The 27,092-nt window shown below is 37.5% G+C and overlaps 1 protein-coding gene across 3 annotated transcripts in view; it reads right to left on the bottom strand.

The window, feature by feature from the left end:
* MLLT3 (MLLT3 super elongation complex subunit) overlaps positions 1–27,092 on the bottom strand; it is a 137,990-nt gene that overhangs the window by 51,973 nt on the left and 58,925 nt on the right. For all 3 annotated transcript variants that reach the window (XM_039356994.1, XM_039356992.1, XM_039356993.1), the window contains exons 3-4: positions 6,377–6,459; positions 514–657 (exon numbers count right to left, since the gene is read on the bottom strand). In XM_039356994.1, coding sequence (XP_039212928.1) covers positions 514–657; positions 6,377–6,459 — 227 coding nt within the window. The remainder of the gene's footprint in view (positions 1–513; positions 658–6,376; positions 6,460–27,092) is intronic.

Here is a 27,092-nt window from a genome sequence, read left to right as displayed (position 1 = left end):
CAAAAAAAGATCCTTTTTTCCTCAAAGAAGCAAATCTATTTTTATAGACCCAACCTTACTGTTTCAATTGGTGTGTAGATTAAACACAAGACAAATGGAAGAAATATTGATTTGAAGATACTTTTAAAGCAGTCCATATTTAACTGCCAACTTGACTCCCTGTAAAGGTTCTTAATAAAGTAATAAACTACTACTTTTTCTTTCACTTGTGTATTCAAGCATCTGAACATTGAAAATTAGGTTCTGGAGCTCCTTTAGGGAACAGAGACATGAGTCTTTTTTGCAATATCGGTTTTATCCTGGTATAAAATATCTGCTACTATTTCAGTTTTATTTGGCATCATTAGCTTCTTCTTGTACCGATTTTATGTTATCAGGAATTTCTGTGCAAAAAAAAAAAAAAAAAAAGGCTCCTTTTCAACTTAAAAAAAATTGCTGTGGAGGGAGGGTAACAACTTTCACTGTGCTTAGAATCTACTTCATGATTTGCTGTTTGTTTTTATATAAACTCACCCCGCCAGCTTTAAGCAGCTTTCTTCTGAACTCCTCTGTTGGGTTGTTGAAAGTAAGCTTTTCACAGCGAAGATGGTTTACAGGTGGGTGTCCTTCCAGATGCAGGAACAGATCATAGTCAAAGCGGACTTTCTTCGGTTCTTCCTACAGATTAGAACACAGTCAGACAAAACTGGGGGAAAACCTGACATTATATAACGTGCTGGCTTTTATGCCAATTATTATAGATTACATTCATTTATTCATAAAATATTGTGGCAATTAATTTTTAAAAAGTGAATAGACATCTAGGTTTGGGACTTCCCAGATTCAGTTATGACCTGGGGCTCATTAAAATTGGGATTTTTAAATTATTGAGAAAGAAAAGGCTATTTTGATTCTGATGAAATCAAACTTCCAAAATTACAGTTGATTTTGTGTCAATCACTAACACAGAATTTCTTCAACATTCTTTTACACTGTGGAATTATTGCATTAAACTTCGACAGGATGTTACATATTGTACAGATGCCTACCATAAGCATATTACCCTTTTTTTTGCCAATTTGGCATTATCCATAAAAAAACCCCAAGGTGCTAATTATTATGTATAAGGCCTTAAAACATATAAGGCCTTGTTTTAGTTATTATTTTCCTATAGATTATTGCAGTTATTAAGATGACAACCATGTAGCTGTCAAATGGTTTTTTTCTTTATTACTAGTAGCATTAATACTTTCAACTATTGCTTGATGATATTATCTGAGTCTCAAGTTGGAAACAAGCAAGTTAAACAGTGAAATGGAAATTTTTATGATCACATATACATTTAAACCAGTGGTTCTCAACCTGTGGGTCGGGACCCCATTTGGGGTCGAACGACCATTTCATGGGGGTCACCAAACAACGCAGTCCGCCATTTTTCCCCCCTTTTCCTTAGCTGTGCTACTCCCTTTTATTCTATTGGCTTTTGAAAGCCAATAGAATAGACTCTCTTGAATAGAGGACCCAGATTGTTGGGGGCAATGTAAATATATATATACATTGCTTACTGGTGTACACCGCTTAGAGAGTGCTTGCACTTAAAGCGGTATATAAGTCTCATAAATAAATAAATAAATAAATAAATAAATAAATAAATAAATAAATCTATTGGCTTTCAAAAGCCAATAGGAATTGTCCAGGCTGTCTCTGCCCTGCTGAGTCCGCCAAAAGTCCCATTCTGCAAATGGTGCTGCACCAGTTGAGTAGTCCTCGACTTACGACCGGTTGAGTAGTCCTCGACTTACGACCAGTTGGGGGGTCACGGCATTAAAAAGGCTGAGAACCACTGATTTAAAATAATAATATAAAAATCAATTTCCTCCATTTTAAAAACAAAGAATCAAGGCTAAAAGATAGTGATTTGCCAGAATTATCTGGTAGTCAGTGCCTAAACTAAATTAGACAAAAAATACAATAAATTTTAGTGTAAATTAGACAAAAATTATCTGACAGACAATTACTAAACTACAATTTAGTTAGCAATGCTGAGTGGAGCCCAAATATTTAACACTGATTTGCACCATAAGCTTAAACATATTTGCTCAGAAGTAATTTCCACTAAATTAAGCTGAAATATGCACAAAATGGCAGCCTTAAATCAAACTGTATTTAATTCCCAAATGTTAAAGTAAGAAGAAATGTGTACAAAACTCTGTATGCCTAAATGACTTTAAACTGATGTCCACTAGAGCATCTCAGTGAAAATTCTTCCTCTGTGTAACAACAACAACAACAATAATAGTAAAGTTGGAAGGGACCTTGGAGGTCATCTAGTCCAACCCCCTGCTCAGGCAGGAAACCCTATACCATTTCGGACAAATGGCTGTCCAGTCTCTTCTTAAAAATCTCCAGTGTTGGAGCATTCACCACTTCTGGAGGCAGGTTGTTCCACTGGTTAATTGTTCTAACTATTAGGAAGTTGCTCCTTAGTTCTAGGTTGCTTCTCTCCTTGATTAGTTTCTACCCATTGCTTCTTGTCCTGCCTTCTGGCGCTTTGGAAAATAGCTTGACTCCCTCTTCTTTGTGGCAGCCCCTGAGATATTGGAACGCTGCTATCATGTCCCCCCTCGTCCTTCACTTCATTAAACTAGACATACCAAATTCCAGCAGCCGTTCCTTATATGCTTTAGCCTCCAGTCCCCTAATCATCTTTGTTGCTCTTCTCTGTACTCTTTTTAGAGTCTCAACATCTTTTTTACATCGCAGTGACCAAAACTGGATGCAGTATTCCAAGTGTGGCCTTACCAAGGCATTGTAAAGTGGTATTAACACTTCATGTGATCTTGATTCTAGCCCTTTGTTAATGCAGCCTAGCACTGTGTTGGCCTTTTTGGCAGCTGCAGCACACTGTTGGCTCATATTTAGGTGATTGTCCACTAGAACTCCGAGGTCCCTTTCACAGTTACTACTATTGAGCAAGATACCCCCTATATTATACCTGTGCATTTGGTTTTTCTTGCCTAAATGTAGAACCTTGCTTTTTTCACCATTGAATTTCATTTTGTTAGATAGTGCCCAGTGTTCAAGTCTGTCCAGATCCTTCTATATCTTAAGCCTATCTTCTGGAGTGTTGGCTATTCCTGCCAGCTTGGTGTCATCTGCAAATTTGATGAGTTCCCCATCTATCCCTTCATCCAAATCGTTGATGAAGATGTTGAAGAGTACTGGGCCCAGAACAGAGCCCTGGGGCACCCCACTACACACTTCCCTCCATATCGATGCAGTTCCATTGAGGACCACTCGCTGAGTACGGCCGGTCAGCCAGCTACGGATCCATCTGTTGGTGGTTCTGTCTACCCCACATTTTTCTATCTTGTCAAGTAGTAGGTTGTGATCTACTTTATCAAATGCCTTACTGAAGTCCAAGTAAATTATGTCCACAGCATTTCTCTGATCCACTAATTTTGTCACTTGGTCAAAGAATGCAATAAGATTTGTCTGGCATGATCTATTTTTGACAAACCCATGTTGGCTTTTAGTAATGACTTTGTTTGCCTCTAGGTGTTCGCTGATTCGTTGTTTGATTATCTTTTCCAGAATCTTCCCAGGTATTGAGATCAGGCTGATAGGTCTGTAATTTCCTGGGTCCATTTTTTTTTTCCTTTTTTGTAGATGGGAACTACATCAGCTCTTTTCCAGTCCTCTGGTAGTTCCCCTGTGTTCCAGGATCTTTGTCTATGAAAGGTTTTATTACATATATTGTAAAAAGTTTTATTATACCTCAGCTATTTCAGAATGGAAATGAATTGTTATACAAGCTATACTATCGCTGCTTGACAAAAAGTCGAGTTGTTGAGCAAATTCTCTAAGAAAGGACCACCTTTATGTATTGGACAACTGTAATACAGTTTATACAATAAGGAAAACAATCAAATTACTATATATATATACTGCCAAGAAACATGAGTTGAAAGTGACAGCCATAAAAGAACCCTTATTTTCCAAGCAAAATCTAAAGTATGAGTAACATATAATTTAATATGGAATACAATATTTTAAGTTCACTGTTACCACCAAAAGGACTTATCTTTTCTATCTCCCATAGAAATCAACACGAATAGGACCTAACATGAACAAAATATATTTGAAATCAATTGGGCAGACTCCACAAAACTACTCTATTCTGAACTTCTATGTACATCGCATAAGTAACAGCTAACCATCAGTACTCTGTACAGTACAGAATGGCCAACAGCTTTGTTAAATGGTAAAATAAAAATGTGTGGACCCGGATTACATAATGAATCAGAACTAGGATTCATGCAGTTTAGTATTTTCTTATTTCAATGCTCAGCCAAAAGCCTCATAGGAAGCATAAGCATGCCATAAGAGCTCAGTTTTCCACTCTCATTTTCCAGTAACCGGTACTGAAAGATTTATGAGTAATATACTGCCATTTAATGTTTATATAGATATAGTGGGAATTTAGACTGTTTGTCAAAAGTAATTCTTTCCATTCTATTTATAAAAGTAGAAAATATATTCCAGTTTCTTGGAAAAAAATAATATTCTTACCCTAGAAAGTCAGATATTTAGGGTGTTTTAAGAAATTTCTAGACACTCAAAACATTTAGATTTTTCAGAGAATATCTTTTGACCAAAGCCAGTTATTTTAGGGATGGCTACCGGCTACGATTTGATTCTAATTCATCTAATGAAATATTAAAAGTCACAACACTACATTAAAAAGCTTATTTTCAAAACAATAGAGCTGAATTAAAAAAATAAATTCACTTTTATTTCTAGTGACATCCATTATTTTCCAGTGACTGAAATTTATTTAGGGTAAAATGTAGTAGCTTGGCCAAAACAACAGATGGTAGATGTAACTTCAAATCCTCAATTTCCTCTAAACTGTACTATTTTTTACATTCTTAAATACCACACTGAGCAGCCTCTTTCCTTAACAAAGCATTATCTAACTGTCTTATTCTTCCAAAATATAATGTCTGTCTCTCATCTTACAAATTCATTTTCCATTTCAGAAGAAAACCAACACCACATGAGCAGAAGGCAGTTTGACCAAAAGACTTTGCTTTTCCCTCCTTCCCCTCCTATACATCCTTAAAGAACACTTCCTGAAATCAAAAGAACTCACAAAATAACTGTGATATGTTTTTAACAGTCTTGCAATGGGCAAGTATGAATCAATTAAAATTGGAAAACTATTTACACTTCCCACTGCAGATCAGTCAGAAACATTTCACAATGTTCTCAAACATTTTGGTCTCAAGACTCCTTTACATTCTTAAAAAAATGACTGATCCAAAACTTTTTGGTTTATGTGGATTATATCTATCACTATTTACTGCAGTACACATTAAAACTGAGAATTTTAAAAATATTTATTGATTTCATGGAACCCTTTAAAAAGTCTTTAAAAAGTCTAGACCATACCGCTCTAGATTTTTACCACCTACCACCTAGAAAGGTGTTTCTTATTATGGGAACTTATAGAAGTAAGCAACTCTTCTTTCAAAAGAAGGGAAAGATAGGTAAGCTCCTATAGTAAATGATTTCATTAAAGATAAAGTCTAAACATTCAATACACTATTGAAAATAATCAAATCCAGCTTTTACATTTTAATCTTAAATAAATTTAAAACACCCTGTATAAAAATGAGATTAATGAAGCTAACTAAAATATCCTAATTAGTTGTTCTAGGTGTCATGGGTCATATGTTTCTGTGTATCTCTTGGTTTACTGACACTATATAAGCAGGTCATTTTTTTCTTCTGAAATAAAAGTTAAGAACTTAAAGCATTTATTCAGAGAAACTTTAACACTGAGATAATTTTAGTATAAAAATAAATTATCATATCTTAAAAAGCGGTGTGTTAAAGGTTTGAACTCATCTATATGATAATTTTATTCAATTATAAATCCCTATCAATATTCAAAATATATTATGAAAGTTAATCAATTCCATTAACACTGCAACAGTGTCTATAATGAATTTAATTTCCTTAGCTATTGGATAGCATCTAATGTTGCTTTAGTGGATTTTTCAACAACAAAACTTCTCCATCTGTTCTTGAATATGTTAGGCAGCATCTCACAACTCACTATATATTTTGAAAGAATGGCAACAGGCTGCAAGGGAGATAGAGAATCTGCTTCTTGGACTGATGCCATTCCATCGGCAGACAGTCCATTTGGATTTTCCAAGCATGTTTCAAGAACTGAAAAGGATTTGTGAAATCTATGACAAAGTAAATTTTATCATTAGATTTTACGCTGACATTTATGGAGCTATCTCTAGCCATTGGTAATTTAAAGGGGAAATCTAAAGAACTTAATAGGTATGTGTAGAGAAATTGAAAGAACAGCAATACGTACCTTGTTCTTGAAGTAAACCTCTATTGGCAAAATAAACCCAGCATACCCAGATTCTTCAACTTTGTATGGTGGATCTTTGCACACTGAGGGAAAAAGAAAAAAAGTTTGAACAATAATTCTATGGCTAAATAAATTCAAATTGCCAAAAATGGCTTCTTGTTTTTTAACTAGTTAGCTTTTCACAGCATAATTCTAATCTTTCTTCTCTCTTCTGATCCAAGAACAAGACAAAACTAGTGAATGGATTTGTTGGAGGATGGTCAGAAACATGGCATGGTATCTTTTTTTGAGGAATTTCCATTTTTGGAAATGCCTAATTTTATGAAATTAATTCATATCATAGTTAACACAAAAATACTAGGAATTCTAATGGAATTACAACAATACTCATTAATAGTTTCAAGTGCTTCTTAAGTAGCACATATAGGTGGCCATAGCACTTGAAGCATGCGACAGTTAGAATATTAAAGATTCTAATATTGGTTCCTTTGTCTTTCAATTCCTGTATAAATTCAATAAAGAAATGTATATATTATTTGATATCTCACAATATATCCAAGAAGTCCAATAAAAATGTCCAAGGAAGCCCCTGAATTTGCTTGAATGTGCAAAACATTGACTTGGGCTAGTGATCTGCTTCCATTGTTTTGGTCTCTTAGATATTTGTACAGCATATAGAATAAGCATGCATCTTTAGTTTTTGTTGAATAAATTATTGACTTGGCCCCATAGATACAATAGACAAACAGATTTCACATGTTTTAAATCAAAATTTTCTAGAAATCTGGATTTGAAAGCAGTTTAATTGCGAAACAGATAAATCTACTATATACAAGACATTTCTATAACAAACTCTGTACTCGCCAATAGCTTAAGCTCTTTGCTCTCAAACCACTTATGAGTTCTTTCATATACATTTTTTGTAAGAGTAAGGAAAGCCTGGCTGGTTAATTGTTAAATCCAGAACTTTTTTTCTGGAATATTACTTAGTTTTTAAAATATATGTGCAGTATTATAAGATTTTTTTGAAAAAAAACCACACAATTATTTTATATATACATAACATTCTTTATTATTCAAATGTATAAATAGTTCTGGATATTGTGAATATATTTAATTTTATATATTTGTTCATTGAACATAATAATTGATGAATAGATTCAAACTCTGCTCATGTAATACAATTGTTCCTAAATAAAAACTGTGCTATTATATTACCTTAAATTGTAATGATTAAAATATTACTTTTTTATACTATTAATCACATCTCATAATCCTAATAAGAGTTCCAAGAACATTAATATCTCATAAAAATTCAAGTTCAGTAAGTAAACCAAAACACAACTTTAACTTACAAAGCTCATTCATTGTAAACTTAACCTGGATTCAAATATAACAAGGAAACTAAAAAAATATGATTTGAAGAAAGGGGACAATTTTAGCAAGAAAGTGCTGGAGTTAACAAGGATATTTTTAACAAGATAATAAAAAAACAATGCTAGAAGAATAGATGGAATGAGTTAAGTGGCTGTAGTACCTTCTTGAAATGCCCATTTTCAGACTTCCAACAAGATGGGCTTGAAGTCAGAATTTATTTCATGGCAATGTAAACTATTTCAAGAACTAACAGTAAATTATATTCACAGAGAGTGGAAAATCCACTACTACAAGCCTCAGGCTTTACTAGTTCTGGGCTGGCAAAGAATCTGCATTAAGAAATGACATCTAGAGCTCCAGAACAAGCACAACAGGTAAGGATTTTACCTTCATGTCTTGCTCATGGATTTCCAGGAAGCATCTGTCTGGCCACTGTTGGAAACATGATGCTGGACTAAATGGACCCTGATCCAGCCAAGCTCTTATGTTCTTATTCTGGAAATTTAACACATATTTTGGAAATAGGAGAGCAAATCATTTTTAGAAATGGTCCATGTTCATACACCTCAACACACTGAAGGCCAGAACAACAGTGAAACCCATTTAGACAAGAACTGCCATACGCTAATCCCCAGTTCTAGCAAATGAGTTGATCTAGGCACATTTATTACCTCATAACTGAATTCCTGAATGAAATATAATCATAACCATAACAACATAGTTAAATTTTCTTATCCCCTCACATATATTTTTCAATGAAACCTATTCATACATTTTCATTGGGAATGACATTTTCATTGATGCTTATTCTGAAAGCAGAGGCTCATACATTTTTGATTACTGCACACAGATAAAATTAATTTTCCTGAACTTTTACACTCATACACAGATTATTTATCAACTGACTAGATGTGTTTTAAACTTTGGGATATCAAGATCAATCAATAAATCACAGAAAAAACCTGCTTAAATTTATATAGATCAGGCATATCAAATTGCCGGCCCATGGGCTGGATGCATCACACTGAAACTACGCCCACCCCATTGCCGGCAATGGGGAAAAAGTCCCAATATGTCATGTGTGACGTCGCAAGTTTGACATACCTGATATAGATGGAACAGAATTGAGCTAATGCACTACTTCTGGAAGCAGATTTGTGATTTTACCTACAACCATCAAGGCAAACTCCTTATATATACTTTGGTGATCCCTAAGGCTGTAATGCAGGGGTGTCAAACTTGATTTGAGGGCTGCATCAGCATTGTGGCCCTCATGGGGCCAGATGGATGTGGCTGACTAGGTGGCCACAGTCAAGTGGGTGTGGCCAAATCGATGTCACTCGCATTGGGGTACACCTGTGGGGACCCAGGCAGAGCTCCAACAGAGGGGGCAGATGCTGGGGCCTGGTACACCGCAGGAGCCTTGCAATTCCTCTTGGGCAGGGCTCCCCAAATGGCAGCATGGGCTGCCTGGGGCCCTGGGCGAGAGAGAACGGGTGCCCAGCCAGCCCTCGAGCTCCCAGGGCACTGGGACCACGCAATCTGGCCTGATACCTCTTCCCAGGGGTACCTGGCCACACATGGGGCAGCTCCAGGGCTGTGCTGGGGTGGAGCAACAGGGAGGGGAGTCCTGGCTATCTCTTGGGAAAGGGGGGGGGCTTCTTGCCCTTGCCATTTGCCAGGGCAATCGGGGTTGTGGGGATGGGTGGGAGACTCATCCCATGTGTGCAGCAGAGCTGGAGGACAAAGTTGGCCAATTTATGACCACAACACTGTTTGAAGTTACAATGGCACGGGAAAAAAGTAGCTTCTGATCATTTTTCACACTTATGACCATTGCAGCATCCCCAGGGTCATGTGATCAGAATTTGGATGATTGGCAACTTGCATATATTTATCATGGTTGCTGTGTACCAGGGTCATGTGATCACCTTTTGTGACCTTCTGACAAGCAAAGTCAATGGGGAAGCCAGATTCGCTTAACTGTTACTAACTTAACAGCAGTGATTCACTTAAAAGGTATAGCAGAAAGGTTGTAAAATGGGGCAAATCTCACTTAACTGTCTTGCTTAGCAATGAAAATTTTGGGGTCAATTGTGGTTGTCAGTCGAGGACTAGCTGTACTACATTCTATCTTGCTTTCCAACAGCATACACTAATGAGGATGAACTGATGAAACTCTTTTTTTTTCCTGACCCTCAGGTCTCTGAGGCTTTTAACAATCATGCAAGCCTGGGTTTTCCAAGGCTCCAGAGGCCTCATGAGAGCAGGGCTATGAGGCGAACTTCCATAGGAGACCCTCACTGGAGAGGAGGCCAGAGAGACTTCTTCTCTCTGTCTCCCCCTCTCCCTCCCTCTCTGTGTCTGAGAGATATGTCAACAGAATCAGGCTTTTTCAGGCCCAAAAGGTTCGCCATCATTGGCATACACAAACATCTTATTACACCTTATTACATTATTCTAATACACTATTTACAGTATAAAAAATAATAATAAAGGCAGGATAAATAAATACCAACCAAAATTTACTTAAAAATTACTTTTATCTGAAATGTAACATTTGAAACGAACAAAAATCTCATGTACTTGATCAAAAAGATCTCAACTGAATCCCTTACCTAATTCTGATGTGAAGTATACCATATTCTGCCCTTCTCAAACTGAATTAAAAATAATTATATCTTAATTAACTTTTCTGAATTTAACAACCCATACCCTTTTTCAAAAGGTAATAAAGTATTCGTATGTATCATGCAAAACATCTCATCCATCTTTGTATAAATCTTGTGAGTACATTCTATTAGCTGTTTTGGACAATTGGCATGAAAATATAAAAATCCTAGATTACTAAATCGCCTTCCTTCTTTATTCTTCATGTTAACACTTTGCTAGAGTTTCCTACTCAAATACAGGCATTAATTTTCACACATTAGTATTTATTTGTCTTTCTTTTTGGTTATTATTACAAACAGATTAAAAGAGAAAAAATATTTGGGATAGAATATCTAATATAATAATTTTGTTTTTCCTCTTTTCATAAATATAAAAACATTCCCTATCCTAGTGGCTCCCAACCTTTTGGGCACCAGGGACCGGTTCTGTGGAGAAAGGTTTTTCCGCGGACTGGAGGGAGTATGATTTTGCGTGCTGCCTGCATCCTGCGTACGGGGCTTCACTTGTTTGCGTGGCCCAGCTGTTGGCATGTCACGGACCAGTGCCAGTCTATGGACCGGGGGTAGGGGAATCCTGCCCTATTCCATTTATAAAGTTCTAGTTCCAAACAATTTATTAAGGATATTAGGCTAAGAAACCTGAGCTATAAGATTGGACTTCTGCAGCCCAGATCTGGTAATCTTTATCAAAAGTAGCTGTCATTTTAATATTACTTCTTCAGTGCAACATTTATATACAGCAACCCTAGATTTATGAAGCCTTAGTTAAATGGATTTCAGATGCAGTCTTTTTGCCATTTTAAGCACATGTAATATACCATTTTACTGATGTATAATTCATTGACATTAAAGTCTAATAAAACCTCCAATCCCTTTCTCATATTAGTCTGTTAAATCAAGAAGATTTTGCACTTCCTTTTTGCAGGTACTCCTAGTGGTTTGTCCAGTGACCAAAATTACAATGGCGCTGAATGAAGGGACTTACCAGTCTTGACAGTTCAGGGCATTGCAGGGCTTCCATGGTTACATGAAAAAATCTGGGTCCACCTGCATTTATGACTGCTTTTTGGCATCCTGCTATCTGCTGCTGTCAGTTGCCCATCGGGCTACCCACCACAAATAATTAAGAGCTTTCTTAACAAAATTTCAAACTGAAGTTATTATAAGTAGTAATACTTAAGTTTTATTTAGGAATACCCAGTTTGGTCTAGTGGTTAAGGCACCAGGTTAGAAACTGGGAGACCATGAGTTCTACTTCCATTTTAGGCATGAAAAATCAGGTGGGTGACTTTGGGCCAGTCATTCTCTCTTAACTCAACCCACTTCACAGGGTTGCTGTTGTTAGATAAGAGGAATGTTATGTGTTCACTGCCTTGAGTTATTTATAAAAAGTAGGATAAAAAATATAATAAACAAACAAATAAAATCCACCTTTCCCAGCAAGGTAATCCTGTGCTATGTTTAATTAAAAGGACACTGAGTTCAATATTGCTCCTCCATATGTATATCTTTTTTGTTTATTTATACATCACATATTCTCCAGGCAGTCAAAATGTCTATAGTATACCCCTATAATTTTATCTCTGCAATCCTTGCAGTGCTATCATAGCTGATTATGAAACTTGATTTTCCAGTCACATCATTATACTACATGTTGTTTCATCTTAAGTGAGAATGAAGGTTTCTCATGATTAATATCCTTATTTTGCTCCTTAGAAAATTTAATTTTCTTGGCAAAACTATAGTTGCTTGACTGACTCTACCATATCTGCTTTGGCACAGAAAGCTGAAGTATAGAAATTCTGACATGAGAAATCAAAGTTCAAATAAGACACATATTTCAAGCATAACTCAGGCCTATTAAATATAATATCAAAAAAATAAGTTTCACTATGCTGAACTCAAAACTTGCAAGAGAAAAATTTAACATGTAAATTTACTCTCAATTTTTTTTATCGCTGGGGAGAAATTAATTTAGTTCCTATTTTCTTATTAGCATGCATTTTATTCAAAAACTTAATTATGACTTAAAAATGCTAGTTTTATGGAAATGCTGCTTATAATTACTTAACTGCTTGGAGTTCCATACAGTTTTGTCTGCCTTGTTCTCAGATTTAGTTAAAGTAGACAATTGAGGGGACGAAACATGTTAGAAAAATCTCTAAACTAATATAAACAGGTATCTTACCTGTAAGATACACAACATTCAATGGCTGTGTTCAAAAATGGTTTGTTCATTTAATTCATTTTTTACTTAGCATGTTGCATAAACTCAGCCATTATTTAAAAAAAAATTATGATTAAAACATGGCTTCATACAATGTTAATTCAGGCTGTTCCAAATAATTATAAAAGGCTTTTCACAAGCTGCATTAATACAAATGAACCATCACACTCCAAAGGGTTGAAGCACTCAAATCTTTTTGCTAGGTTTGTATGGTTGCTTTTAATATTATTCTGACTGTATCTAAGTGTATGCACAGAAAATGTTTTCACTAAGATTAATGACACATGCATAAGACAACCATGGAAAGCATCTGAAGCATCCTTATGAGCCTTCCAAATGATATGGTTGCCTTGAGCCTGGGAGGTACTTCACTCACACTAATATGCTTTGCACGCTATGGTATGTAGTGCAAGTGTTTCTTTTGAATGTACCAGTAATGGACTGCATTATAGCCTAGAAAACCTATGTATTAAGATTTTTCGACATCTTGCCAAATGGCCTCTTCCAAGCATGTAACAACAATTTTTTGTAATAAGCCTTACTTCACTCAGCTGAATTAAATTCAGCATAGCACACTGTTCATATTCTCAAAGTGTTTCAGTATTGCATTGCTCCATTGTTACAGGTTTACAGTGGATTATTTGGAGAGCTCAAAACATTTTTTGCTCCATATGCCAGCTTTCTTTGAAAAAGTAGTGCTGAAAAAAGAAAAATGAAACGGTCCAAGCACTAGGTTCAAATGAAACTGGAATGCCTACATCACCACACATGTATTTGATATTATCTTTAAAAAATGCTTTATTACTTTTATATCCAAGTTTACATTAGCATGTAAAGATTTCTAATGAAGTTATAGGGCGTATTATATAATTCTACAACCATTTTGCGGAAGCCAAAAAGCTCTCTATACACTTAATCTTAAACTGAAAAAAAAGAGTATCAAAATAATAGAAAACTATAGTTCAAAGAAAATATTTGTTGGTATGTCTAAACTATTTTGTAATTAGGATATTTAAAATTAGACCTTTTAAACTTTCCAGCATGCATATTCTTACACAAAAACATGACTGCTAGAAGATAATTGAAAGGAATATATTTTTTATCGTGGGAGGGTTAGCAGTGGTGGTGCTGCCAAGTTTCTTTTTCAAGGTACACTCAAGTACAGAAATTGTTTCCTGGATGCATGAAGAATTTGAAGAATCTGGCTGTGTGTCTTTAATCTTTGCAAATGTATAGAATGCTGATCAAAATTTTGCACTAGTGATTCAAATCATTTTTATTCACAGAGCAGATGTCAGAGCTTTTCAATTTGTGGAAAGATGAGTCTGAATCCAACATAAAGTCTACAGTACACTTCTGACTGAAGCAGTCTATATAGATTGCACAATATATATATATATATATAAGACCACACATTGCTCCTCGAAGCACGAAGCTGAAAGCACCAGCCTGAAGATGACGAATGGGACTTCGTCGAAACGTCGCCAAGACACTTCCAATTTTACGCGGGAAAAAACCCGAACAACCAAAGACCTACATATATATATATATATATATATGTGTGTGTGTGTGTGTGTGTGTGTGTGTGTGTATTTTCCCACCCTTGTGCATGATAATCTTGCAAAGTTGGAATTGATTGATTGAACTTTTTAGTCCCACCCAGTCTGTCATTATCACTGCAGCCACGCCCACTCAATGGGCCACACCCACCCAATAGGCCACACCCACCTGGCACCCAACGATGCATAAGTGGGTTTTGGTTGCAGTTTGGGCACTCGGTCTCTAAAAAGGTTCGCCATCACTGATATAGTAGAAAGATGCCAGATCAAATTAGTTAGGTAAACAGAGCTGAAGTTCATAAACTGTGGGCCTGTTTCATAAAGTGTGTGTTTGTGAGGGGAGACTATTATTCTTGAAATATATTTATAAGTATTTAATATGGAAGATAATCCATGTGTACATTTTATGCATTTTTTTTTGTCTTAGAATAACAGAGTTGGAAGGAACCTTGGAGGTTTTCTAGTCCAACCCCCTGCTCAAGCAGAAGACCCTATACCTTTTCAGATAACTGGCTGAACAGTCTCTTCTTAAAAGCCTCCAGGGATGGAGCATCCACAACTTCTGAAGGCAAGCTGTTCCACTGGTTAACCGTTCTCACCATTAGGAAATTTCTCCTTAGTTCTAAGTTGGTTCTCTCCTTGATAAGTTTCCATCCGTTGTTTCTTGCCTTCTGGTGCTTTGGAAAATAGGCTGGTCCTCCCTTCTTTCTGGCAGCCCCTCAAATATTGGAATGCTGCTTGATGTCTTGTTTACCTTTGCTTTTTTCTTGTATTATTATTTTTTGGGGGAGTTTGTATTTTAACTTTGTGAATAAAATTTAAACTTTATTGGGAAAAAAGGAGTTACAGCCCTGAGTTCTTCTACCACTACTGGGACCACTTTGGCCGTTATGCCAGAAATATATAATCATAAGAAGCTTGTGCAACTCTTCAAAACTATGGCCAAAACTATTTAATATTTTTGTGTTCTTATGAAAGAGCTTGATATGAAGTCACCAAAAAGCCACACAAATGGGTGCTCCTGAGATATCGTGAGATGCTTTAATGCTTTCCTAAAAAGATATTGCATAGAAACATTTCTGCTCCATTTCTCAGCATCTTAAATTTGAAAGTAAGTACAGGTTTGTGTTTCTCCGTGTGTATCATACTATTATGGGGATAATCCCTCATCCTTTATTCTTGGTTAGAAGTTGGAATTTTCAACCTAGCTTAACTGACATAATCTATAATAATATTTAAATCAACTTGAGCAAATTTGAACCCTCCCAATATTATCAAGTACAGCATCCATCATGTTAATATTGGTTAAGCTCAGTCTCTAGAGGGCACCAGGTTAGGGAAGACCACATAAACAACATAGATTTCCCTCAGGCTACCAGCAGAGAGGCATTAGCTACAATTAAGAGATTGCTTCTTGCTCTGTCAATACATTAAGTTATTTTTCAAAAATCTGTTCCCGAGGTCAGTCTTTCCTTATCACGAATCAAATGGCGTGGAGAGGAAGAAAGGTGCCTGTAAGTTAAATATTTACAAACTTTGCAAATAAAATGACAAAATGAATTTTTGTTGTTGAGAAGCCACAGACTTTTAAAATGAATGTTTAACTTTTTGTTTTCATACCACTGACTTGCTTGCAACTATACCTTTCAAACACATGCTTTCCATTTCAATGGTTTACAAACCTTTCTTGTCAAATCCAAGTGCAAATCTATTCAAATCCAAGATAACTGCTTTATTATTTTAATGCTCGGTCTCCCTGCTTATACCACCTGAAATTCAAATATACCTGCTTCTTTCAGATTTTAAATCCTTTAGAAGTATTTTCTTAGTTGAAGCAATAATTCATTTCTTCTTACTCTATTTTTAGAAATAATAAAATTAAATTCATCTATTAGATTTACGTTTATTTCAAGAAACTCAACGCAAGAGTAAATTATTCTTTCTCACCATACCATATCACAACCACCCTGCTAATGCAACAACTTTGCTCTTCACACAATGCCTGTGTGTAATCTCAATATTTTTGCATGTGGATATCAACTTCCCCTGCTCCTGCCATACTGGTGATGTCCCTGCAGAGATGTCTTCATAAGCTCAGGCCACTACTACGGCATTTTAGTTTACAGGGAAGCCTCCTTGAACAGGTAGTTCTGAACTTACAACAGTTCATTTAATGGCCGTTCTAAGTTACAAGGCACTGACAAAAAGTGACTTATAACCGTTTTTTGCACTTACGACGAGTGCAACAATCCCATGGCCATGTGATCAAAATTCAGACATTTGGCAACTGGTTCCTATTTATGACAGTTGCAGTGTCCTAGGGTCACGTGATCGCCTTTTACGAATATCTGACAAGCAAAGTCAATGAGGAAGCCAGATTCACTTAATAAGCGTGTTACTAACTTAAAAACTCCAGTGGTTCACTTAAATAACTGTGGCAAGAAAGGTCTTAAAATAGGGAAAAAATCACTTAACAACTATCTCATTTAGCAACAAAAATTTGGGGCTTTATCGTGGTCAAAAGTCGAGGATTACCAGTATGTGAAGGATCTCTGCAGACAGTTATATCACTGGATGAGATGCTGTTTGCTGACAACACAGCAAAGTTTGGAACTGTTAAACTTCTTTTTACATGTTGGATTCTACATGCAAATACCTGAATAGGAATAATGTGACTGCCCAAATCCACCCTTTATTATGGAAGATAGATCTAATTTTGGTATTCCTCAGTACTAGTCTTTCTGAGCATTACAGAAATTGCTATTATAATCATCACTGGATGTCCATCATGATATTTTCTAGAGCAGTGGTTCTCAAACTTTCTAATGCTGCGACCCCATAATACAGTTCCCCATGTTGTGGTGACCCCCAACCACTTATACATCACCGGGTGCCAGGGGCGTGGCCAAAGGGGGGGGGGAAATGGCGGACAGCCTTGTTTGGCGACCCCCGTGAAATGGTCGTTCGACCCCAAATGGGGTCCCGACCCACAGGTTGAGAACCACTGTTCTAGAGAATGTTGAGAACTATGATCTAGTCCTATAACTTAATATGGAAAAACCATATGAAACAACTGGACAAATCATTTGGAGAGGAAGTAATAATAATAATCTTGATGCATTATTTAGTATCATAAAATACATTTCATAAAATATATTTTTTGGCTTAAGGGAGTTCGCCATGTAAGCTGTACATTTTTTTCAATTAAATTTAGTATTCAAAGGTGCTAGATAACTGCAACAATAATATTATTTCACCTATCACACTGTAAGTCATCCTATGCTTAACTTAGTTCACTGAATAAGCCATAATGTCTGACTTCATATATATATTATTAAGCCATGAACTATGCCAATTTATAGAATATGACAATATTTATCCATGTAAGTAAGAACATTATTTGGGATTGATTTTCACGGTCACATTTTATTTCTGTCCCTGAGAACGTTTAAAAGTTATTTATCAGTTTGAACTAGGCAATTCATATGGTGGGATAAATCTATTTTGCAGTTTTCTACATATCTCTTCTTTGGGCTCTTTACTCAATTACTCTACCTAACTCCACGGCTATAAATATTAATACCATTTGGGGCTGTATTTTTTGAGGGGAGGAGGAAAGGCTTTCTTCCATGAGATTTAATTGGCTATGACCCATCAACATATAAGGTTTTTTTGCCTTATTGTGTACATATTGTGTGCCAAGGAAGGAATGACAACTGTTATATAGGATAATAGAATGACATTAACTTATTGCCCTAAGCCAGGTTGGTTTAACCTTGCTTTGCAGAGTAAGCCTTTGGTTGGACTCACATAGTATGTTAGGTCTTAAATCATGGCATACAAATTATTGTGTTTATACATTATGCTAACCCAAAACCAAACAAACCACACTATGACTTAGCATGGTATGTAAACCCAGTCACTAGCTCACTTTTCTACTGAATCTCTAGGGAATCAGCAAAAGCTACAAATAGGAAATTTACTAACATTTTATCTGCATTCACAGTCTTACAAATAGCTTAAAAATGGATGATGAATATTATAGTATGTTGTCTTAACCTCTTCAAAAATGTGTTTCACACACCTGCCATTTTGCTTGTGTGTAAAGTAATAAAAAAGAAAATCAAAACTGCAGATACTGCTACATGTATAGTCAGGTCTGATCTCTATCACGGATATGCAAATCCATGTCTAATGAGAGATACTTGCATTCCAGAAATATGTAAGAAAACAAATTGGCATTTTATAATGGAATGTAGCACAAAAGGTAACAGACCTCTTAATAATTACTTATTTCATAGCTCCTGCTATTGTATATTCATGAGAAATTGGATTTATTTACTCTGTAACTGATACAAGACTGCCAAGATTCAAATATGGGTTAGGCCCACCTGGTGAGCAAGAGCTACTGATCTGCTTGCTATTTTGATTATAGAAAGCTGGGCTGGCATTGACAAGAGTTTTATGCACAACTGTGTTCCATGTAATAATACTCTTTTCTGTAAGCAATTGATAATATTGGAAATATATAAAGTATTCTTCCTTCAAAATTTGGCCACAAATTTGTTTTCAAGAGAAACTAAACTCAGTTTATAGTGCACTTCTAAAGGCACTTTATGTTTGAACATTAGGTTACGCAAGAATATCAGAACTGAGTTACAGTAAGAAATTCTTTATCAAATTTTGGTAAATTGCAGTTTTAGACAGGGTCTCAGCTAGCCAAATTTCTTTAGTCTATTGCTGTTTCTATGGGAAAAAAATTAATTCAGATTTTTTGTAAAAGGAAAGGTCTAAAGGGCAGCAATTCTTCTTGGTTCAATAAGGCTTTTATATTATATTGCAACTTCAGCCCTTTATGGCCGCTTGTATCCTTTCAAGAAGTTAAATCTCTTATAAATCTCTTATTGTCAAAGAACAATCAACTAAGCTCTGAGTGAAGTAGGAGTTTGCCCCTGAATTTTTTAAAGAGTCATGCAGACTGTTAAGCCTCACCATTGGCAGATTTACTTACTCCCATAAGCAACTCAGATGTCATACCAACAAAATTAAAATCTTACTATTATGGTTCTTATATTTTAAAAGAGCAGCCAACATAATATCAAAGTACAGATCTATTAGACTGATTTATACTACAGCTGAAGTTGATGCTAGAGTTATCTTTCACAAACTGGAATATCTGACAGATGTAAATAGCATACAGGTGGAAGAGGTGACTGATTTTAGGAAGGATGCTCAACAACAGATAATTCTTTATTCTGCATTATCTGAGAAGCAAAAAATCATGGATAGATGATTGCTGCATTTATTGACTTAACTGCAGTTTTGATTTCTTAAGCAGAGATAAAATATGAAATAAACTAGCAAAAGCAAACACAATCTGAAATTACATTTTCTGCTTAAAACTTTATATGTGTTTGGATATACTGAGTAAACTAGTTATAGATATAAAACAATTTTATTGCTTTATGCTTGTATTTTTTTTAAAAATCCAAATACATTGTTCTGTATGCCTATGACATGGCCAGACTCTTTCATATAAATGGATCTGACAAAAGGCATTTAGGAAAGTTCATCATTACTGTAAAGAAAATGAATAAGTTGCTTACTTTTAACTATGGTTCTCTGCATCATCTGTACCATTCACAGAAAAACATTCTGTACTTCTACACCACTGAATTTACTCATAACTGAATTCTAAGGAAGTGCCTCTTCTCTGCAGTTTTTGAGCCATCATAGATGACAAAGAACTCAAGAAAAAACAACTAAGGAGAAAGATGTATACGTTGATAGAGAGTTAATTTATAGGTGAACTCTCAAAAAGTGACAGTTAACCAGTTTGTTCTGGTTTGTTTCCAAACAAATGGGTAAATGAATACTATAGCTATGCTTAGAGGAGTTAAATCAAAAACACCTGCTTTGTGTTTACATAATGGTGCTGTCTGGCCTAAGAATACCAGGTTCCCCTATCACCAGAATCACATGACTGGCAACCTGAAGAGAAAATGTTCCAATGGAATACTATTTCTTTCTTCTCACAAATAGGTGGTTTGTTCCTCTTACCATAAACCACAATTGTCTGAGATTTTTGGAAGCACCTTTCTATGTGGCTTCCACAACTGGTAAGTAAAGTATGAATACTCTGGAGAACTCTACAAAATGACTAAAGTCAGAGAAAACAATATCCTAAGGAATAATGGGAAACAGCCTATTGTAGAAAATGGCTTTTCAGAGAAAGTAATGGAGAAGTTATCTCTAAAGGTAAAGTAAGGAGACGGTGGCAGGCAAATCCTTAAGCATGCACAGTAGAATAGAGAAACCCACTTCTCCCCTTAGGGCTCAGCTTTACAATGATCAGAGTGATTTCTGTGCAAGCATGTAAGGCAGAAAGATCAGAAAAATGAACTAGTTATTGATAACGCCATGCTTTGGAAAGAAGAATAGGCTACATAGATGGCATGTTTTAGACAAACAGAACCACTGATGTCAAGGGAATCAGCATGGAGTATTTATTAAAATGCTAGACTAGGAGCAATGAAAGGCAAGTTTCTAAGTCCTCCCTTAGGCGTGGAAATCAGCTGGCTGATCTTGGACCAGTTGCTCCCTCATATCCCTAATTAGCACCAGATTCTGTGACAAAACAGCTGGAAAACAGACTCTTTATTGCATCATGCATTCAAGGTCTTGCTGTGTGAACTAGGCAAGCACAGGACAAAGCAAGCAGACTCTGTTCATACAGGTAGGTGAGTCAGTATGTAGATCCAAGAACAAAAGCAGAATTTAGTGAGTACTTGGTTGAAAATACTGGACAATTCAACACAGCTTGGTGCCATAAAAGCCTTCCTTTTTATTTCTTGGCTGTATTAAAGACATGTGTTCCTTTAGTTATTACTGTGTACCATAATTCTATAGGAAGAGAGGTAGAAAGTACAAGGGAAGAAAAGAATGCAAGTCTGCTGCTGAATTATATAGTCTCAGAGGGTTTATTATTAAATTTAAACGGAATAAGGAATCTAATATATTGAATATTTTAAACATCAGTTAATGTGAGCCAAGAATTGAAAATATAACCACTGAGGTATAGGGATAGGTATTAAAATCTAAATGTTTTACTTGTACAGTACACAGATCTTCAAAGTAAAGAATTTCTGTATATAGTTGCACCAAATATTTATTATGCAACATAAATGGAAACAAAGAGCATTTCAGAGATATCCTAGTGTTGTCCTATGCTGTAACATTGTCTTATTTCTCAATCAAAATTAAGAATGTTATAATAACTGAAATGCTGAAATGATTTTAAAAAACTTTTAGTGATTTTACCAACTATTAATCTAGTATAACAAAGGAAACTTTTCTCCAGACTGAAGAATCCAAGGAGTTATGTTTTCACTGCTCAACTTTCTCCACCAAGGCCCACAACTAAAATACAGTTTTATCACCTACCAAATAGTAATTTACAGTAGTATTTAACTATTCATGTGAGGAGAAAATGAATGGTCATCTGCATCCACTTAAAAGTTTGAAAACCCAAGACAGAGTAACATTCTCCTTGCTGTTTAGAAGAATTTGTTTAAGAAATGTTTAAATAAATTGTAAACCATGTTACAATAAGGAAAATAGACTCATGACCTTTTCAAAAAAAGTATCTAAATAGTATTTGTAAAATCAGAAGTTAAACTAACCTTCTTCACTGGAATCACTCTCTGAAGCTTCGTCTGGACACATCTTGTATATCTAAGTTCTATATGTCACAAAATATCTAGAAATATTTCCTGTTGTCTATCTGAGGAAACACTAGTTGTTTGTTTTTTTATGGAAGACTGTAAATAAAAAAGCATTTCGAATTTCCCAAAAAATATTTTCATTCAATTGGATGAAATCTACCAATAATGAAAATGACGAAAAGCAATATCCATCACTTTGTACCATAAAAAAGTAATAAGGATAAAGCAAATATAATCAAGACAATCATCAGAAAGACTGCATTATTTAATGAACAGTATTACTATTTCTCTTTCTATCCCTGATAACTTTAAATGGGGGCTTATAAACTTGTAAGGTGCAAAGTAGTATGCAAATGAAGAAAGTTACTGCATTATGAGCAGATGAAATACCTCTTATGTCACACAATCTAGTTACCCTTAAGACCAAGTTACCTTACTTTAAACCAGGGGTGTCAAACTCAATTTCATTGAGAGCCGCATCAGCATTGTGGTTGCCCTTGGGGGGGGGGCAGGTGGATGTGGCTAGGGTGGGTGCAGCCTACTGGGTGGGCTGGTGGAGTGGGTGTGGTCTACTGGGTGGGCATGGCCAGCTTTACATCATTTGCATCAAGGGTACCTATGGGGGCCTGGGCAGGAGAGGGACAGATCTGAGGGTCTCTGGCAGAAGGGGGTGGGACCGGGGCAAGTGCCAAGGCATGGTCCATTTCTTCATTCCTCACAAAGGGTGACACCTCCCTAGCATGCACCCAGGGGGCGGGGCTAACGCAGCAGGGGCCGGTCCCTTGCTGTTTCCAGACAGCCTTTGTGAAGCTAAGACTGAATGCGTGTCAGCATAGATGGCCACCAGAAAATTGTACATTGGCTCCCAGCCAGCCTGGGCCAGGGCCAAGGCAGCGGGGTCCGTTCCCTCACTGTTTCCAGGATGGCTTCGCGGGCCACATGAAACCAGTTCGCGGGCCACATCCGGCCCCCAGGCCTTGTGTTTGACATGTCTGCTTTAAACCAAACTACATGATTATACATTTATCAGGAAAATAGTTAACAGCAGCAGAACCTTTAAAAGTTTAGGATTTCTACACTTGACTGCTAGCTCTTTGTCATAAAAGTTGGCCTAGAAGAGCCAGCTTGATTAAGTAGTTAAGGCATCAGGCTAGAAACCAGAAGATTGTTGAGTTATGAATGCCATTTGGTGACTTTGAACCAGTCATTCTTTCTCAGTCCAACTCATCTCACGGGTAGTTATTGTGGGGAAAATAGAAGGAGGAAAGAGTATTAGGCATGTTCACCTCCTTAAGTTATTTAGAAGTAATAATAAAGGTGGGATTAAAAATATCTTAAAAAATATATAGTTCGATGCAGGTCATGTTGTAGTGTTGAAAAGGAAGCAAATAAGGCAACAAACTATTCAGGTGGCTGTCTTTTATAAGCATTACCTGGTGTGTTTAAAAACATATTAGAAAGTAAAGGAGTCGACAAGAGAACATCCAGCATTCATGCCTAAAATTTGGAATGCAGATAGTATCCAAAGAGAGTTAGAAAATGTGATAGGAACATTTCAGAAAATATGAAAATAAATATCAGATAATAGCTAGATTTAGTAAGCATATTAGAATCTCAACGAGTATCCTTTGTTAAAGAACGAACATCTACAGATGAGACCACAGATAAATTTAGAAATGTAACAGAAAATGTACCAATAAGCAATAGTCTTTAGTGGCAGGCACTCTGTACTGAATATATTTTAACTCCTTCTCTCCAGCATCTAATTGTAGAACTGTAGGTTGTCATTGTCTGAACCAAGTGATTATGGAATTAAAAGAGGGAAAGTAAGTATGCATCTTCAGTCATTTGAGAAAAGGAAATACAGGTAGTCCTCAACTTACAATCATTCGTTTAATGATTATTTGAAGTTACAACGGCACTAAAAAAAGTGACTTATGACTGTTTTCACACTTACGACCATTGCAGCTTCCCCATAGTCACATAATCAACATTTGGATGCTTGGAAACTGATGCATATTTATGATGGTTGCAGTTTCCCGGGGTCATGTGATCACCTTTTGTGACTTCCTGACAAGCAAAGTCAATGGAGAAGCCAGATTCATTTAACAGTGTTAATAACATTAACAACTACAATGATTCACTTAACAACTGTGACAAGAGGTCATAAATGGAGCAAAATTCACTTAACAACTGTCTCACTTAGCAACAGAACCTTTGGGTTCAATTGTGGTCATAAACTGAGGACTACCTGTACATGGGGGTGAGTATAATTATGTCTTTAGAAAGAAAAAAGTGAGGAGACACAGTTTGGTGGAATAACTGGCTACTGGAAAGGTAATGAATTATCATTATAGTAACTAATTTCAGGCAAAAATTAGGTGGATAATGAATTAGGGCATAATGTTTCTCTTGGTTTGGGTCATTTCAAAATATATTGGTAAAACCTGATCTGCTTTCTATGTTATGATGCTTTTGCAGAACCAAAAAACTTGGTTCAAATGAATATTACATGATTCATCTCTGGCATGCTTGCTTTATTGATTCATTAGGTTTGTATCCCATGCTACTTTTAAAAGCTCAAAACAATTTATATGGGGATCTCCCTTTATTTTATTCCCACAAAAGCAACCTGTGAGGTAGTTTGGGCAGAGAAAGTATGAATAGTTTGAAATAATCCAGTAAATCCAGTAAGTATGGCTAGGATAGAAGTAAAAGGGCTTGTCTTACCTGAACGCCTTTTCTCAGCATGGAGATGGAGAATCCTCCAATGGGTTTGCTCTGTCTTCCTGCCCATTAGACTAAGTCAGTCAAATTACCATGCCTGTCCTGGCTAAAGCTAATGACGACAGTCCGATGTGTTGGCTCCCAGATCCCTAACACTGGACCTGATGTACCATAAGGGGTAGGAGTGGATTCTCTATCTCCATGCTGAGAAAAGGCGTTCAGGTAAGACAACACCCCTTCTCCAGCATAGGAGATGGAGAATCCACCAATGGGACATACCAAAGCCTCACTGTCCCTGCGGGAGGGAAACAGTCAGGGCCGGTGTCTCGTCCCTAGGTATCACCTGTTGGAGGACATTGCGTCCAAAGGAGGTGTCCGCAGAGGGAAACTTGTCAAGCTTATAATGCCTCACAAATGGAAAAGGAGAAGCCCATGTTGCTGCCCTACAGATATCCTCAATGGACGCCTGTGTGGCCCATGCCGTAGAGGTCGTAGCACTGCGAGTTGAATGTGCCATAACATGACTTGGAACCGACAGGGAATGAGATTGATACACCCCCGCAATGCAAGCCCTGATCCACCTGCCTATGGTCGAGGCAGATACCTTCTGACCCAGAGAAGAATGGTGGAAGGAAACAAAAAGGGCTTCAGACTTGCGAAAGGCCGCCATCTGCTTGATATAATAACGCAACGCCCTGTGGACGTCCAGTGTATGCCATTGCCGTTCCAAGTCATGAGAAGGATTGGGGCAAAAATCCAGCAGCACAATCTCTTGAGCCCTATGAAAAAGGGTGTTAACCTTAGGAATAAAGGTAGGGTCTAATTGAAGGACCACCCGGTTTTGGTGAAAGGTACATTGGTCATCTCTGATAGACAGTGCCGCAAGCTCAGAGATCCGCCTGGCTGATGTTATGGCTATCAGGAAGGCGATCTTGAGAGATAAAGACCGGAGAGCACAGGTTAAGATAGGCTCAAATGGCGGTCTGGTGAGGGCCTGTAGGAGCTGCAGCAACTCCCAAGAGGGATACCTATGAACCACAGGAGGTTTTGTGTTGGTGGCGCCCTTGAGGAAGGAATGGATCATAGAATGTTGGGCTAAAGGTGCTGAATTGGCACAGGTAAGTAGCGTGGAGAGAGCCGCCACCTATCTGCAGATGGTATTGGGCGCCAATCCCCTATTTAGTCCTTCCATCTAATAGTCCAAAATCTTTGGGACAGTCATATCAGAGAAATTTAGATGCTGTCTCTCACACCAGTGGCAGAAATTACACCACGTGGAGTCGTAAATGCGATTTGTTGCCAGCCGACAGGAGGCCTGAGTCATGGAAATCACGCGTGACAAATAGGATTCCTTGGTCAGAATCCTGCGTTCAAGTGCCATGCAGTTAACTGCAGCCACTGGATTTCTGGATGTTGGAGAACTCCCTGGCTGAGCGTTATGTGGTCTGGGGTAATCTGCCATGGGGGAGATCAGGAGAGATTCATGAGGCTGGCGAACCACGGCCTTCGTGGCCAGTATGGGGCCACAAATATCACCTCCACCCGCTCATGTAGTACTTTGTGGATGACCACCGGGATCAGAGGGAGAGGAGGAAACGCGTAAAGCAGGCCCTCTGGCCACGGACTGCAAAGAGAGTCTGCTCTCTCTGCCCCCGGAGATGGGAACCGGGAGAACAACTGCGGCAGTTGGGAATTTGCCGGGGAGGCGAACAAGTTCAGGACCAGTTGGCCGAACCTCTGTGATATTTCCTTGAAGAGGTCCGGGTGCAGGCGCCATTCAGAATGGTCCACTGTCGACCTGCTTAGGAAGTCTGCCTGATGGCTTGCTTCCCCCGAGATGTGGTCGGCCCTGATGAAGGCAAGGTTGATGTCTGCCCAGGAACCCAACATCTGGGCCTCGGCCATGAGGGTCCTGAAATGGGTGACCCCTTGACAGGTAAGGACCTTTGCCGCCATGTTGTCCGTGAGGACCAGCACGTGTCGCCCCGCTATATTGTTGTAGAAATGGCGGAGAGCCAAGTGTATGGCTCTGAGCTCCAACCAATTGATGTTATGCCTCAGGTCTGCTCGGGACCAACGGCCCTGAGCCAGCTGTGACTGCAGATGCACTCCCCAGCTGAACAGACTGGTGTCTGTCATGTGAGTCGAACGGATTCCTTGAAGGAGGATCCTCTGGCTACCGCTGGGGAGAACCACCAATGGAGGGACACCAGGATCTGAGAAGGCACCCCTACCCTTTGGTGGGAGAAGCTGGTGCCTAGTCTCTGAAAGGGGAGAAGGAACCACTGGAGGTTCCTGGAATGAAACCTGGCCCAAGGGACTATCGCAATGCATGATACCATCTTCCCCAACAGTTGGGAAAGCAGAGCCAGTGTCACTATGCATTCCCTGCATACCTTGAGGACCAAGGCCCTTATGCTGTCCTGACAT

Source organism: Crotalus tigris, unplaced genomic scaffold (assembly GCF_016545835.1).
Source record: "Crotalus tigris isolate CLP2741 ecotype Arizona unplaced genomic scaffold, ASM1654583v1 scf7180000018862.1388955, whole genome shotgun sequence".
Lineage (NCBI taxonomy): Eukaryota > Metazoa > Chordata > Lepidosauria > Squamata > Viperidae > Crotalus > Crotalus tigris.
Note: the sequence above shows the minus strand (reverse complement) of the source record. Positions and strands in the feature narration are given on the sequence as shown.